The sequence below is a fragment of the Elgaria multicarinata genome, chromosome 17 (assembly GCF_023053635.1).
Source record: "Elgaria multicarinata webbii isolate HBS135686 ecotype San Diego chromosome 17, rElgMul1.1.pri, whole genome shotgun sequence".
NCBI lineage: Eukaryota > Metazoa > Chordata > Lepidosauria > Squamata > Anguidae > Elgaria > Elgaria multicarinata.
In genome coordinates, this window is record NC_086187.1 from 19252573 (window position 1) to 19269396 (window position 16824).

General features: G+C 47.8%; 1 protein-coding gene across 1 annotated transcript in view; it reads left to right on the plus strand.

Moving 5' to 3' along the window:
- Positions 1-212: 212 nt before the first annotated feature.
- Positions 213-16824, plus strand: part of POLR3E (RNA polymerase III subunit E) — a 33838-nt gene continuing 17226 nt past the window's right edge. Inside the window, exons 1-14 of the mRNA XM_063143082.1 lie at positions 213-320; positions 992-1042; positions 1134-1211; positions 1989-2104; positions 3251-3333; positions 4496-4603; positions 4988-5037; positions 5427-5546; positions 6886-6971; positions 7914-7958; positions 9489-9580; positions 10523-10643; positions 12724-12805; positions 15811-15870. Of these exons, the coding sequence (XP_062999152.1) occupies positions 285-320; positions 992-1042; positions 1134-1211; positions 1989-2104; positions 3251-3333; positions 4496-4603; positions 4988-5037; positions 5427-5546; positions 6886-6971; positions 7914-7958; positions 9489-9580; positions 10523-10643; positions 12724-12805; positions 15811-15870 (1128 nt within the window). The 5' untranslated portion in view covers positions 213-284. The remainder of the gene's footprint in view (positions 321-991; positions 1043-1133; positions 1212-1988; positions 2105-3250; positions 3334-4495; positions 4604-4987; positions 5038-5426; positions 5547-6885; positions 6972-7913; positions 7959-9488; positions 9581-10522; positions 10644-12723; positions 12806-15810; positions 15871-16824) is intronic.

A 16824-nucleotide genomic window follows, 5' to 3' on the forward strand; every position in this document is an offset into this window, starting at 1 on the left:
CTCCTCCTCTCCACTTTATTCTCACAACAACCACCCTGTGAGGTGGGTTGGGCTGAGAGTCTGTGACTGGCCCAAAGTCACCCAGTGGGTTTCCATGGCTGAGTGGGGACTAGAACCCGGATCTCCCGATTCCCAGTCCGACACTTTAGCCATTACACCACACCGGCTCTTGAATGGATCTGTGTGCTCCAGAGTACAATGACTTAGCCGACCTCTGGTGGTATGTCTTTTCTTTCAGCTTGCTCCAGACGATATCCCAGGGCCATTTTTCTTTCGATGCTGCTATGGCCAATGAAGAAGATGACCCAATTATACAAGAGGTAAACAGTTTCTTTCCTTGTTTCTTTTAACGTCCATTGAATTAGGTTTTGCATGGATTAAAGAACACTGTCTTCTCTGGAAATATTGGACATGAGGTGATCTGTTACTTTTGCTGCTCAAGTTGTTGGCGAGTTGTTGGTTCAGGCTGGAATCCAAGATGAAGCGCTGCAAACGTGGTGTTTTGTAGGATGCTGAGGTTCACACGACACAACGACCTCTGAATGGGAGTTGGATGTGCAAAATGGCGGCCCCATGCGCACCAAAGCTTCAATGTGGTTTAAATAACTCACTGTGGGCTATCGTTTCCTGCAAGCTGTCCATCCCATGTCCCAGAAGACATTGTTCTCTGGCTGGCCTTCCACCAGGGTAGGAGATACCAGGGACAGGGCCTTTTCAGTGGTGGGTCCACACCTTTGGAACTCCCTGCCTCAAGAAGTTCTTCAAGGCCTCTTTCTATTTTTTAGAAAGAACTTGAAGACTGTAAAAACAACAGCCATTAAGTATTTTTTTAAAATTGATTTTATATCATTGTTTCACTATGTGTTACATTGTATTGTTTTTAATTGTGTTCTTGTACGGTACCTTGTGAGGGCTTTCGTCTAAAAAACCGGGATATAAATATTTTAAATTAAATTTTAAAATAACGTGTCTTTTTCCTCCCCTTTGCTAGATTGATGTGTACCTGGCGAAAAGTCTGTCGGAGAAACTGTATCTCTTCCAGGTATTTGGGGATTCTTTTGAAAGGAAAAATCATTGAAGCGCAAACTTTTTTATTAACTTTTAATAAGATCCAGAATTTTGTTGTCTCGTAGTATCCCATTCGCCCAGCTTCGATGACATACGATGACGTGACTCATCTCTCGGCGAAGATAAAACCAAAGCAGCAAAAGGTGGAGCATAATTTGAAGTCTGTTTCATGGAAAGGGGGTGTCGGGGGGTGTTGTTTAAGGCTACAGTACTATGCATTTTTCGACAGAAAAAAACCCTACAATTCCCAGCATGCCCCAGCCACCATGAGCTTTTTTCTGTGCCCTAAAGCTAGCTGGGGCATGCTGGGAGTTGTAGGATTTTTTTCTGTCTGAACACGCATAGGATTGTGTCATAATATTTTAAATATTATTAGTAGAGGCAGGGTGGCCCATATGGGAATCTTACTATATCACAATCTTAGGAGAGGCTGTATTATACAGCACGTTAATCAGAAAAATACAGGCAAATGTACTGGGTTGGAATTTCATCAAAAGCTTGAAGAGCTTCAACATAGGAAAAACATTTCTAAAGAGAGTGAGTGTGGTGTAGTGGCTAAAGTGCTGGACTGGGAGTTGGAAGAACCGGGTTCTAGTCCCCACTCAGCCATGGAAACCCACTAGGTGACTTTGGGCCAGTCATGACTCTCAGCCCAGCCTACCTCACAGGGTTGTTGTTGTGAGGACAAAATGGAGAGGAGGAGGATTATGTACGCCGCCTTGGGTTCCTTGGAGGAAAAAAGGCAGGATATAAATGAAATAAATAAAATAATAATAATAATGGAAGCCACAAATTTTTACCTGTATTTTACCGCAGTTTTTCATTCATTCGTAACTAATTTCCTCTTCAGGTGTGTGTTTTAGGCTTGTTTTGTTTTAAAAAGCGTTGTGCGGGCACTTATTTATCTGCTGTCACTTTAGGTTGAACTGGAAATGGCCATTGATACTTTGAATCCCAACTACTGTCGCAGCAAAGGGGAACAAATCGCGCTTAATGTCGATGGCGTCTGTGCGGACGAGACAAGCACGTATTCCTCGTAAGTGTCACAACCGCTTTGGGTTTTGGCTTCAGTCTCCTCGGGGCGGGGGGTTCGAATCCCATTTCTGCCGGTACGTTTTGCCAGTGTGGTGAGTGACGTCGGTGGGAACGCCAGAGCTGCCAGCTCCACTGGCTTCCAGTCTGTTTCCAGGCACAATTCAAAGTGCTGGTTATGACCTATAAAGCCCTATATGGTTCGGGTCCAGGTTATCTGAAAGACCGTATTCTCCCTTACGAGCCTGCCCGTGCTTTGAGACCTTCTGGAGAAGCCCTTCTTTCAGTCCCACCATCTTCACAGGCGCGCTTGGTGGGAACATGGGAGAGGGCCTTCTCGGTGGTTGCTCCAGTGCTCTGGAACTCTCTTCCCGGGGAAGCTAGGCTGGCTCCCTCCTTGATGGGCTTTCGGAAGCAGGCTAAAACATTTTTGTTCAAGCAGACCTTTGGAGAATAATCCGGCCCTCCATCCATGTTAATGTCTTATAATTTTGTTGTGTATTTTTTTTAATTGTTTATGGTTTTGTTTCCCTCCCCCCCCCCATGTACATTTTAAACTTTGTAAGGCCGCCTTGAGGCCCAGCATTGGGCAAAAGGCGGGGTACAAATAAATATAATAATAATAATAATAATAATAATAATAATAATAATAATAAATATAATAATAATAATAATAATGGTAGTGTTGCCTACTGGACTGGTAGATTGATCTGTCTTCAACGCCGATGACAGGACATGAAGGCAGCAGCCTAACTTAGAGAAGGCTGCATGACACACAGGTCTCTGCTCTAGCATCTTGAGACCATCTCCTAGCATCTGCCGCCTGAAGAGACAGCTTCACTCTGCCTAATGGCAGAGCCGGCCCTGCTTTCAGTCCCTGGTAGTGCTGGGAAAGCATGGCGTGTGTCTGCCAGACCGTGTAGACCAGTGGTCTTCAACTGGTCCAGACCCGAGCCCCACCTCAGACTCCCAGCCTGTAACGTGGAACCCACTTTCACCATTTTCTCCATGCCCAACACGGTGCTCACACCTTTGCCGCGACCCATCCGGACTTGATCTCCTGACCCACTTTTGGGTTGTGACCCACCAGTTGAAGACCCTGGGTGTAGACAGTACTGAGCTTGATGAACCAATGTTCATGTATTTCCAGGAAGCTGATGGACAAGCAGTCCTTCTGCTCCTCGCAGACCACGAGTAACGTTTCACGCTACGCCGCCGCAGTCTACAGAAAAGGTGACTTGAATTCTCAAGGTTTCTAGCGCTTCTTTTATAGGCTTGTCATTTGTGTTAAAAATAATAATGTGGGTTTCTTTTTACAGCACGTTTTATAAAGCTCTGAACTCGGGACATGAAATGAAAGGCTGAATATTTTCCACCCCCAGCAATCAGGGGACATGTTCCTCTTGCTGCCTTCATGGAAGGCCTTGGCTGCCATGGTGTCGTGGTTAGACTTGAGAGATGTGGGCTCAAATCCCCCCTCAGCCGTGGAATTCACTGGGACAGTCACTGGCTCAGTACAGACAACACATTTCTCAATGGTGGCGTTAGAACTCCATGGAGGAGTTTTTATACCGGAGTTGAGAAATGGGTTGTGTGGTGGGGAAACTCCACCCCATGGTGGAGGGTTTTTTTTTTTTTTTTTGGAAAACACTCCACGTTGAATATCCACGCTGTGCAGAGGAGAGTTCCTGCACAGCCATGGCGTTGCATGTTGCGTGGAGGGCTCCATGGAGTTTTCCATTGCTTTGAGTGGACTTTTCCCACTGACTACAGAGTTTCCTGGCAAGAGCGGCGAAAGGAGCTATTGCCGCTCTAGGAGTGGGGAAACTCCACCCTATGGTGGAGGGTTTTTTTTTTGGAAAACACTCCACATTGAATATCCACGTTGTGCAGAGGAGAGTTCCTGCACAGCCATGGCGTTGCATGTTGCGTGGAGGGCTCCATGGAGTTTTCCATTGCTTTGAGTGGACTTTTCCCACTGGCTACAGAGTTTCCTGGCAAGAGCGGCGGAAGGAGCGAGTGCCGCTCTAGGAGAGCCACTGGGATTGTGTTTTTTTTTGCAGCAGTGGCTGATGGGATACCATCAGGAGGACCAGGGGAAGAGAGAGGGTGGAGGAACTGTCAAACGTTGCGATGGATTTTACTCAACTCCACGATAGCCCACAGTCACACAATGGTGGAGTTAGAAGATGTTGTGTGGGGAGTACTCCCTAAAAACTCAACCGTTGAGTGGAGTTTTCACACTGCGTTGACTAATGTGTTGTCTGAACTGAACCACTGACTCTCAGCCTCACCTGTCTCACTGGCTTGTGAGGATAAAATGAAGAGGAGCAGGATCACGTCCACCGCCTTGAGTTCCTTACTGGAGGAAAATAAATACATCTGTTCCCTTCAGGTGAGATCCACCTTACGCCGCTCCATGGAATCTTGCAAATGAGGCCAAGTTTCTCCTACTTGGACAAAGCCGATGCCAAATACCGGGAGAGAGAAGCTGCTAATGAGCGTAAGTAGGGTGGCGGACTGTCTTTGCAAGTAGTGTGAACGGCTGCTTTAAAAGGGGCTTAAATTTGTTTGTGGAGGAAAAAATTCTCAATATTCACGGACAAAATCTTATCAGTGGCTGGTAGTTATGATGGCTAAAGGCTACCTCCAGCATCAGAAGCAGTATACTGGGGATTAAGAATGGATCCTGCTTCTGGGCTTCCCGGAGGATGCTGGATGCTGGACTAGATAGGTTGTCGGTCTGATCCAGCGGTGCCTTTCGTGCATCCCCTTGGCAGCTCCAAATGCAAGCGGAATTATGCCTGGAGCACGGCATCCCCGCCTGCAGAAAGGTTGATCATCAAGGTTTTTTTAGTACTCAGTTCTCCCGTTTTTCTCATCACAGCCGGCGATTCTTCCCAAGACGAAGCTGAAGAAGACGTCAAGCAGATCACGGTATGGGCAGACGTCCGCTTTGACAGCTGGAGCCTTGAAATTCTTTCTGTTGGAACATACGAAGCTGCCCTGTGCCAAGTCAAGACTATTTCCCCTACTTAGCTCAGCATTGCCAACTCTGGCTTGCAGCAGCTGCCCAAATCCTACAACTCCCAGCATGCCCCAGTAGTTATGTCTTCTTGGGATAGTCTAGGAAATCTCTTTGGGCTCCTGCTCTCCCAGGAATGCAGGCAGATGTGGTCTGAAACATCTGGAAGGCACCAAGGTGGGGGGGAGCTACTTTAGAGAGGCCCATGGAGTGGAGGAGAGGGTGGTTTGCCTTTGTTTTCATTTGCATTTGGGGAGCTTTGATCCTGTTGCTAATGACGGTGGGGGTGTCCCGCTTTCAGGTGAGGTTCTCCCGCCCGGAGTCCGAACAGGCCCGCCAGCGGCGGGTTCAGTCTTACGAGTTCTTGCAGAAGAGGCAAGCTGAAGAGCACTGGGTTCACCTGCATTACTACGGTTTAAGGGTAGGTGTGGTTTTTTCGGCTTTAGGCACAGCTTGCGAAGTTTATTACAGGGCTGGGCAGAAGCTAACTCGGGATCTGCCAGCAGATCTCTGGCTGGCTTGAAGTAGATCCACAAGGATTTCAGAGTCCTGATTATTTCGCAGTGGCAGCAGCAAAATGACCCCCACCCCCACCCCAAAAAAATAGACTGCAGAAATGAAGAGAACTTTGGGTTAACCAGGAGTAGGATTTTGTGTGGAAGGACCAGGATAGGAGTGGACATGCATCCCGCACGTAGAGAGGGGTCAAGCCTTTGCCACTTCGCATGGAGGTTTCTATAAGGACAGAAGCAACAAGAGGATCTGGAATGGGAGCCGGGCTTTTTAACTTGCTTGTAAATGGTCTGGAGTTTGGGATGAGCAGCAGGGTGACCATGTTTGTTGATGGTGTGAAATTTTTTAGGGGCATTAAAAGAAACATGGGACAGTGACCATTAGACCATAGACATCGGTATCCGAGGCAGTAAGCCTGTGTGCACTAGTTGCTGGGGAGCATGGGTGGGAGGGTGCTGTTGCACCGTGTCCTGCTTTGTTGGTCCCTGGTCGACAGCTGGTTTGCCACTGTGAACAGTGCGGGACTAGATGGACCCTTGGTCTGATCCAGCAGGGCTCTTCTTATGTTCTCTCTAAGGCTAGATCAGGTGTGGGGACCCTGTGTCCAGCCAGACCTGAAGTTGGACTCCAGCTCCCATCAGCCCCAGCAGATGGGGATGATGAGAGTGCCACAGGTTCCTCATCCCTAGCCTAGACTAACAACTTGTTCCTGTATCTCGACCTTCCTCAACCTGGTGTGGTCCAGATGTTTTGGACTACAGCTTCCAGCATTCCTGACCTTTGGCCATTTTGGCTGGGGCTGATGGGAGTTGAAATCAAAAGATCCGGAGGACGCTAGGTTGGGGAAAGCTGCTGCAGCTGTTTACTTGGAAGCAAGTCAATTTGAATACAGGGGTGGTTGCATCCAAGTAAGCCTAAATAAGAATGGTGAAGTGCTTTATTTTTATTACTTTGTACTTTTTGGGCACGGTGATTGCTTTTAAAAAGTGGGTACAAGGACTAGAGTCTAGTTCCTTTCAGGGGTGAAGTCCTGGTGCAAATAGTGTCCATGCATTTCCAAATTTTTGAAACCTTGTGAAAAGAATGCCAGCTATCCTATTCAGCATCATGTCAGACTTGCATGGAGATTAAGCACGGTGGGATCTGAGCAGTTATTTACAGCAGTGCGAAAGCGAACTGCATCCTTAAAGATTGCTTGGAATCCGAAACCCATCACGAATTTCGGGCTTTCTTCCCATCTTTCCTAGGACAGCCGTTCTGAACACGAGCGCCAGTATTTGTTTAGTCAAGGTCACGGCATGGCTGGGAATACCGAATTAATTAAATCTCCAAGGTAAAACAACAACTTGCTTTTAATTCCTTGAATTGTTTTGTGGGGGTAATTCCTAAGTTGGGAAGGTTGGGATAGAATCTGGATTCTCATTCTAGCAGCATCCTGTAATGTGGAGGTGGCAAATGGCCCTCCATGTTAATTCCTCTTGGGAGGAAGTGTTACTGAACTTAAAAGTTCAAAGAGTGCACATGTGTGGGACTGTGCTATTGCAGAAGTTGAGTAGACATGCAGAGGATACACAGGCTGTGTTCAGAAGACACCTTAAACCACAGCTTTAACCATGGTGGTTAAGCCAGTAAGCAGGGCCGTGTTCAGAAGACACCTTAAACCATGGCTTTAACCACAGTGGTAAAGCCAGAAAGCAGGGCCATGTTCAGAAGACACCTTAAACCACAGCTTTAAACATGGTAGTTAAGCCAGGAAGCCGGGCCATGTTCAGAAGACACCTTAAACCACAGCTTTAAACATGGTAGTTAAGCCAGGAAGCCGGGCCATGTTCAGAAGACACCTTAAACCACAGCTTTAACCATGGTGGTTAAGCCAGGAAGCCGGGCCATGTTCAGAAGACACCTTAAACCACAGCTTTAACCATGGTAGTTAAGCCAGGAAGCCAGGCTGTGTTCAGAGGACACCTTAAACCACAGCTTTAACCATGGTGGTTAAGCCAGAAGGGAGCCATAGTCGAACACACCTGAAGGGTACCAGGTTAGAGATAGCTGTCTAATGCCACACATACAGATTGATTGTGCTTCGCTTTCTTTCAAACTCCTGTTCCACTGGCGCTCAAAGACATTACGGCCGGGTTTTTTGTGTGTATGTGTGTGTGTGTGTGTGTGTGTGTGTGTGTGTGTCTGTCTGTCTATTTTCTAGTGGGAGGACAGAATGAAACAAGTTACTAAGTGTGTGAAGTGCTGTGAGGATGTATTCTTTCTCTTTCTGCAGTGAATACTTGATGATGCTGGTACCTCCGAGCGTGGAAGAAGAAAAGTAAGTTTCCCGAGGACCTTTCCAACTCTGGAGGGAAAGACTTTGCCCATGGTTGGCGAACTGGTGGCCTTCCTCATGTTTCTCCGGCCTACAACACCCACTTTCCCTCACCACTGGCTCTGTTGGTTAGGGCTCAGGAGCGTTGTAGGCCAAAAAAACCTGGAAGGCTACAAGCGGCCCACTTCTGGCCTAGCCTCATAATTCCTCAAGTGTCCCTCAGTACGCTTGGCCAACAGCCAAAGGCGTTTCCCACTCACCTGGTCAATGCTGCAAGGCGAATGCACCGGGCCGACATGGCACCTTCTTGACTGCTCGCTCTGCGGCCTTCTCTTTTAGCTTCACAGTTGGTCCTTTGGCCTCACCTCACCCTCTTGGCCTTGTCTCCTGCTCCATCTTGCTTTTCCTCTGAAGGCCATAAGTAGCCGTTCCCTCACCTCTCACTCCTCAAATGCCCAGTCTCCCTCTTCTTCCCTTTACCCAGCGCCATGTGAAGCTGGCATGGGGCTGTAGCTCAGCGGCAGAGCACCCGCTTTGCATGTCGAAGGTCCCAGGTTCGATCCCGGGCAGGACTCCCTCAACAGGCCCCGCTTCTCACCGCCATGATCACCAGCTGCTCCTCCTCCTCCTCCTTTTCCTTGCTACCACTTGCTTCCTAGAGAGGCAGCGAATGAGAGAACAGCGGCATCTCCTGGCCCTCCTCCTCACCACCTCCGTTGTCTGGTCCAGAGCAAGAGGCAGGTTGAACAAGCAGGTTGCAAGGCTGAAGAGGAGGAGGAGGAGGAGAAACTCCAGGGGGCTCATTGTCAGTGGGCCCCTGCTGGGGTCTGGGTCCTTGGCAAGCGCCCGGCCAAGCCTACCCTTATTTATTTATTTATTACATTTATATCCCGCCTTTTTTCCTCGAAGGAACCCAAGGCCTTCCTCATGAATATGAGGAAGGTTAAAGACATGATTAAAGACATGATAGCACTCTTCAGATACTTAAAAGGTTGTCACACAGAGGAGGGCTAGGATCTCTTCTCGATCCTCCCAGAGTGCAGGACACGGAATAATGGGCTCAAGTTACAGGAAGCCAGATTCCAGCTGAACATCAGGAAAAACGTCCTGACTGTTTGAGCGGTATAACAATGGAACCAGTTACCGAGGGAGGTTGTGGGCTCTCCCACACTAGAGGCCTTCAAGAGGCAGCTGGACCACCATCTGTCAGGGATGCTTTAGGGTGGATTCCTGCATTGAGCAGGGGGTTGGACTCGATGGCCTTGTAGGCCCCTTCCAACTCTGCTATTCTATGATTCTAAGGCAGCATACATAACCTCCTCTCCATGTTATCCTCACAACAACAACAACAACACTGTGAGGTAGGCTGGGCTGAGAGTCTGTGTCTGGTCCAAAGTCACCCAGTGGGTTTCTATAGCCGAGTGGGGACTAGAACCCAGATCTCCCGACTCCCAGTCCAACACTCTAGCCACCACCCTTGACGCTGGCCCTGGTTTTCTGTGTTGTGTGATTTATTTTTCTCTTGTGTTGAAGAGACAGACCCGTGGCCCCAAGCAACGTGCTCTCCATGGCTCAGCTGAGGACTCTGCCCCTGGCTGACCAGATCAAGATCTTGATGAAAAACGGTACGCTGTTTGGCAGCTACTCAACCGACGGTGTCTCTGTGCACATAACGTTGGCGGGTGGTATTGGTTATTTAATTGAATCAATCCAACACCCACTTCTGAGATGCAGTCCTGCGGCCATCAAGCCCTCCTTCTACTCCCACCCTGATTAACCAACGGGAGTATGTGGCATTCTTAACACACACACACCCCAACCACAAAAGGGAAAAAAATCCTGTCTTTTCAGTGGCAAGACCCAACCTGATGGTCAACTGGTATGTTGGACTACAGCCCTGTCATCTCCAGCCAGCACTGGTGATGCTGATAGGATGATGGCAGGACATCTGCTCTGTCGCAGGGGAGATTTCAGAAATTCACTTTTCACGATCGCTTGTGCTCATGTGGAAGCAATGAAATTGAATCGGTTGTCCACATTTTACTCTGCTGTTGTTTTTATGCAACGTTTAGAGAGCAATTCTTACTGGACACCAGTTTAGAAATTAATGCACTTCTTCATTGCTTCAGGGCCTCAGGGGACAGAGTCACAACCGAGGCTTTTGCAAAATTCTTTTTGAATGCTATGAGAATAAGGTCTCTCCAGAATTGATTCTGCGGCATATTTTTCAAATCTGTATGTAATTTTGCCCTACTCTCTCCTTTGTGTAAAGTCTGGTCGGTGACTAATAAAGTTGATGAGGATGATGGGAGCTGAAGTCGAGCACATCTGCGGAAGGATGGCTCCAGATCAGGGCTGGGCAATGTGCGGTTTCGCCCCCCAAACGTTTTGGCCTCCCACGTCTGTCCTTGCTCACCATTGGCTATGTGCTGGCTAGGGACTGTGGGAGTTGTAGCCCAAAACCTCTGGAGGGCCACCAGTGGCCCACCCCTGTTTTAGATGGCCATAGGAAGCTCTCTCAAACAGCCTCGCGTTTCTGTTTTCTTCCTCCCCCCCCCCCCCTTCAGTGAAAGTCATCGCTTTTGCAAATCTGATGAGCCTTTTGGCTTCCGGAACTGATCCTACCGCAGCTTTGCGGTGCATCCAGCAGGTGGCGCTGTTGGTGCAGGGAAACTGGGTGGTGAAAAGGTAAATAAAGGCCTTTTTATTCTCCGTATATTATTACAAAGCCAAGCGTGGTAAAGTGGGATTCAGGAAGTGCACTTTAAAGTAGAACCGCGTGGTGGCAAGCACACCGTAGACCCGTGGGCTTTAAAAACACACTGGGCCTGTTCAGACGACACGCTAAGCCATGGTTAGGCCGCTAATCCTTTTGCAGCAAATGGTTAGGGAGTGTGTTTAAACCGTGGTTATGTAGCAACCATGGTTCACACGATAGGCTAACCGATGATGTTTAATTCAAAATGATGAACCACCGTGGCTTAGCGTGTCGTCTGAACAGGGTCAGTGGGGATGCATCTGAGAGCCACATCTCTGCCTATGTGGATAGAACAAGCCAGGTACCTTCTGTGTTTCACCTCTGGAGGTGTTGCCTTTCTCACCCACAGAGAATCACAGGTTATGAGTGGGAGGGGGTTTTTTTGTCTTTCTTCAAACCTGCCAATATCTCCTCCTTGTGCATGGGGTTGTGCTGGTCTGGCTTCCTCGGCAATGGCACTCTTTCCCGAAGATTAGAGATAAAAGGAATGATTGATGGAGAAAGAGTTTACCCCAGGGAAACCTTGATTCAAATCCGCCTCAGCCGTGACAACCTTTTTACTAGTTGTGACAAAAAAACATGAGGAGAAAAATTGACGTTGGGGGTGCTGTGTATCCAGGTCTGAGTTCCTTAAGAGAAGGCTCCCTGCCTTTTTAAAGTTATTAACAACTACCTCTTAATTGTCAAGGCTGTCTGGGTTCCCCTCACCCCCTTGAACCGCTGCGCATCACGCCGTTTGAAACACTGGTTTTATTGAGCCCTGTCTGATACAACCGGTTTTGATGTAGCTTCTACCGTTGTGAAATTCTCTCAGGCTTCATATAAAAAGGGCTTTGTTCTGTTTTTCTTTTGGAATTGCCTGAGCGGCTCGTAATCCACACAGCATTACAAGGTGCTGCTGGACAGGTGCCAACGAGGGCCCTTGTCTTTACGCTCAATATATCCTGACGTGACTGCGCAGTTGCGCCCCGTTGTTTATATGACGTAGCCGCCAGCTCGCAGCCGCGTCGTGCTGTTCACCGTGAAGCTGCGGTTTTTCTCTGTGTCGTTTCGCCGTGACATTTTACATTGCTCCGATGCCAGCATGGTTCTTTGTTGGTCTGACAGTGGTGGCTTCAGTTTGGATTAAGAGAGAGGCGTAGTTAGGACGGATCCCAGAGTAAGCTCGGAAATGCAGGGCAAGGGGTGGACTCAACAGGCCTAGTAACAGCCGCCATGACGATATTAATGTCTGTGTTAGATCAATGTTCTTCACCCAGGGACGAGATCCAATTAGCCCCTAAGCGCGACTCCACACTTCCAGCGACAAAGGGTTCAAAAGCGCTTTATTGATTAGTAATCAAGGTCTGGTCTCTTGAAGGCGAGCAGTCAGACAGAGAATAGGGAATTCAGCGCAGCATTTGAAGCTTGAAAGGGGCAGTACCCAGTAGCAGCATGAGCCAATCAGAACGTAACACTGGAGCATAGCTCATTTATGTTAAACAATCCCCTTTGCTCTACTCTAAGCAAAGTTACTGTAAGCTAACTTTTGCACTGGAGCCGAGGCTATGTTTTCATTAGATAAGACAGACACAAGGAGACATCCAAGGAGACATTCTCGCGTACGTGACATTTCGCCTGCTGTATAATGGCTACTTCATAGCTTCTTTTAGAAAATGGAAGCACCTATGCTAACATCTGGGGAATGAAAGTAAGGGCAGTTATGATGTATAGCACTGCTTCAGTGAACTGTAGCAGCACAGGTGCGCTGTTACAGGCTTTCAGAGTTGCGCAGAGTTGCCAGAAAACAATCAAAGGTTTTCGGTTCCTCAAGATTTGCTGCACATTCCTGCCATCTGACAATGGCGCTGTGATTTTTCCTGGCTGGGGAGCCCGCGTTCACTCCTGCCATGTAACCCTATCGACACTGCTTCGCAGCAGCGGTTTGGAGGGAATCAGTAGGCAAAGTGGCATTGTCTAGATGGGGCCGTGGTGCCCAGAGACTAACCAGTATTTCTCTTAACGACACAGCGATGTCCTCTACCCGAAGGAGACCTCCAGCCCTCACAGTGGCGTCCCGGCAGAAGTGCTTTGCAGGGGAAGGGACTTGGTTGTGAGTACCGACAAAACATCTTCTGTTTTCTCAAAATGTTGCAGTGTGGATTGTCCCCGTTCAGTGTCACCGCCTTGTTCCAGGAAAACCCATTTCATTCTTCTTCCCCCTCTCAGAGCTCCTTGCCTGGGAAGCATGATTAGCTGTCATTGGACTGTGCTTGGGGATTTTTGCCCCGCCAGGGTTCTCCCCCACCCCGTTAAAGATACTTTTGCAAACTGTGGGGTCCCCCCAAGGATGCTGATAGCCCTGTCTCGTATGTGGGTAGTGTTTTTTCGGTTTTACCCCTAAAGGTGGCCTAAAAAAGAGTTTTAATCACATAAAATACATAAACTGTTTATTTATTTGTGATATTTGTATACCGCTAAATATAATAAAATCCCTCCGTGGTTCACACAGAAATACGAAAAGCACATTTACTATCCAATATCAAAAACGCAACAATTCCAGTTACAAGAAAGACAATGCAAGGAGCCATGAGATGGAGCGATGGGATTAATTTGATTCCAGCCCAGAGAAAGCCTGGGCTGGAATCAAGTGGGAACAAGTGTGTTTTCAGGAGGCATGTAAAAGATGCCACGTTTTCCACCTCCCGAACGGCACGAGGGAGGGGTTTTCCAGAGGGTGGGTGCCACCACAAAGAAGGCCCGCCGTCGGGATATTGCGCGGCGACTTTACACTAGTTTCGGGATGACCAGCAAGGCCCCCTCAGACGATCTTAAAGGTCACCTGAGTATGTATTACGGAATGAGTTCTGCTAAATATCCAGGTCCCAAGTTGTTTAGGACTTTGTTTCACATTAACCAGGGTGGATAAAAATCAATGCTTTTTAAAAAAAAATTGGATTTTTTTTATTTAAATCGGATTTTTGTAATAAAATGCTTTTTGAGGAAAACTCTATCTAAAGATAGTTATCTATTTAAGATACATTATAGTCCAAAGGTTATTCATCATGAAATAAGGATTAGTTTTAATTATGTAGCATGAGGCTGTATATTCATGCAATGTTTACATTTTTTGGTAAATGAATTCCATTAATCCATTCACAATGTCAAGCTCTTCCAGAGGTTTCTGTAAGATTATTGGGCAATTTTTCTATCTAGAAGATATTATCACAGCTGCTTGGTTTTACAGTTCTCAAAACTATGAATTTGTGTCTGCAGAGATCACAGTCCCATTGTTCCTTTGCAAATCTATGTACACAGAATCAACCCCTTACCTCTTAAGTGCTAAGTTTTGAAAAATTCAATGAATAGAGTGCACTTTTTGTGGGGGGGAAGTCACATGATTAAGTCGAGTCTTTCTGAGTAGTGATTTAAATTGTAATTTAAATCGAATTGATTTAAATCAAATCCACCCTGCCATTAACATAAACCTTCCACGTGGCTCGGTAACTAATAATAATAATAATAATAATAATAAATTTATTTCTTACCCGCTTCTCCCTTTGGATCGAGGCGGGGAACAACATTAGTGCAGGAATCAACACATTTTTAAAATTCCTGATTTTACATTAATCTGGGTAGGCAGGCAGTGCTGTTCTTTTAACCTCAGTGTTATGTGAGCCTAGCTGGGTGTGCTGTTGAGCACCCTAGCTGCTGGTTCTGAACCTCACAGAAAGACCCACACTTGGAGAACGGGTTCACTATTTAATATACAGGACGTGTCTGGAGTAGAAGCCCTATTTAATTGCGTTTTATTGGCTTCTGCGATTCTCCTTGAGGCACTTTCTGGATCAAACAGTGGGGGAGAAATCAAACAAAGACGTGCTTGCAAGGAGTGCAAAATTCAAGTTAAGAGTCAAAGAAAGGGAAAGGGGAATCCCTGTTTGAGAAGGTAACGCTTGCCAGACTGAGTTGGGTCACCTGGCTACGTATTCTTTTGGCCACCAGTAGCCAAATGCATGTGCCATGGAGGGTTCGCAAGCGGATGAGATGTGAACCTTCCATGGCACTTCCCTTGATATATGTAGAGATCTGCCACTTGCTGTTATTTCCTGACATTATTTTATTTATTTGTCTTGTTTAAATGTATTTTTAGGCTGCCTTTAGGAGCCTCGTGTGGCGCAGAGTGGTAAGCAGCAGTTATTGCAGCCAAAACTCTCCCCACGGCCTGAGTTCGATCCCAGCGGAAGCTGGTTCTCAGGCAGCTGGCTCAGGTCGACTCAGCCTTCCATCCTTCTGAGGTCGGTAAAATGAGTACCCAGCTAGCTGGGGGAAAGGTAACTGCGACTGGGGAAGGCAATGGCGAACCACCCCGCTATAAGGCCTGCCAAGAAAATGTCAGCGAAAGCAGGCGTCCCTCTAGGAGTCAGCAATGACTCAAGTGCTTGCACGAGAGGTTCCTTTCCTTTCCTTAGGAGTAGAACCCTTTGGTGTGCAAGATAAGGAAACGATGCAAAACGAATACAATAGAAACGCGCTAAATAACTATTCAATACATTTTGTAGCTCAATCAGAGGTTATGGAGGCTTTGAACAGGGGCCAACCAGAGCGTATCTAAGAACAGAGCACTCTTACAGTGCAATCTGAGGTATGTTTACTGACGAGATAGGAAGCAGCCTTATACCAAGTCAACCCATTGGTTCATCTAGCTCAGTATGGTCTACACTGGTTGGCTGCGATTCTCAGGGACTTTCAACATGCAAACTGTGTGCTGTGCTACTGAGCTGTGGTCCATTCCTTCAAGTAAATCCTACTGAGGGGGTAGCTCAATATTAAATGTGCTTTTAAGACTACAGCTTTATTTATACTGGAAAACTGTCTGTTGTCGTTCTTGGCACACTTTTGAGAGTTTCTTCGACTGTTCAGATAACACGCTACGCCACGGTGGTTAAGCATTTTGAGATAAACATGGCTTAGTGTGTCATGTGAACCAAGAACAAACGGGTCATGTGAACCATTCCTAACCATGGCGGCTACATAACCACTAACCATGGCTTAGCGTGTCGTCTGAACAGGCCCTTCTTCTCTCACCTCTTCTTCCCCTGCCACTTTCCTCCTCAGATGTGGAAGTTTACACAGGACCGTTGGGTAGTACGGAAAGAAGTAGCAACAGTTACCAAAGTAAGTTGCTTTATTTGGGGCTTTTGTTTGTTTGTTAAGGCCTGACGGTCATCTCGATTGAACTTATTACCTCATGCCAGGACTGAATACCAGAGGAGACACAAGTGAGAGGGTGCTGTGGTGCTCAAGTCCCCCATGGGGGCTTCCCACCGGCAGCTGGTTGGCCGCTGTGTGAACAGAATACTGGACAAGATAAGCCAGGGGTGTTGAAACTCTGTCAGCCCGGGGGACGAATTCTGCTTCATATATTCTATCTATATAAAACGCTTAGGTATGTTTCCATAAAGGCTTCAGCTGATACAAGTTGCTAAGCAACAGTAACGTGTAACGTCAGCTGATATAGGTTGCTAAGCCCCTTGCCTGACTCCTCCGGGCTTTCCAAGATAATCCTACCCCCTTTCTGTCTCTTTGCCCACCCCCCCTACAAAGGGGGGCAGCGCCACAGTCCGGAGCATGAGCGAGGCACGGCCGGGGCCCTTGGTGGCCGGGTGGGAGGCCGCTCGCCTGCTGCGAGCCGAGGCCCCGGCCTAATCTCATGTGAGCTGGGCGGGCGGCCCAAGGCTGACAGGAACCCCGGGGAGAGGGGGACACCTGCTCCCCCTCCCCCGACCTCCCTGCTCCCCAGGTCTGCCAGACGGCGCTGTATGGGCGGCCTCCAAGCAGCCGCATCCCCACGATGATATTTAAGTAATAAACTTTAAGATATGCTACAACGGCGTATGATACGCCGGGTACAGCTAGTTTAGCTTAAAGCTCTTACAGTCAATAGTTAAGCCTTAGGAGAACCGACCCGTGCACGAGATTCAGCATCTAAGGCCCTCCTCCGGGAGCCGCCTTCCAGGGACGCTTGGAGGGCGGCAGCAAGGGAGAGGGCCTCCTCAGTGGTGGCCCCCATCCCCAATTTATGGAATGATGATCTCACCCGCCAGACCCCCAACATGGTTGTTTTTTCAG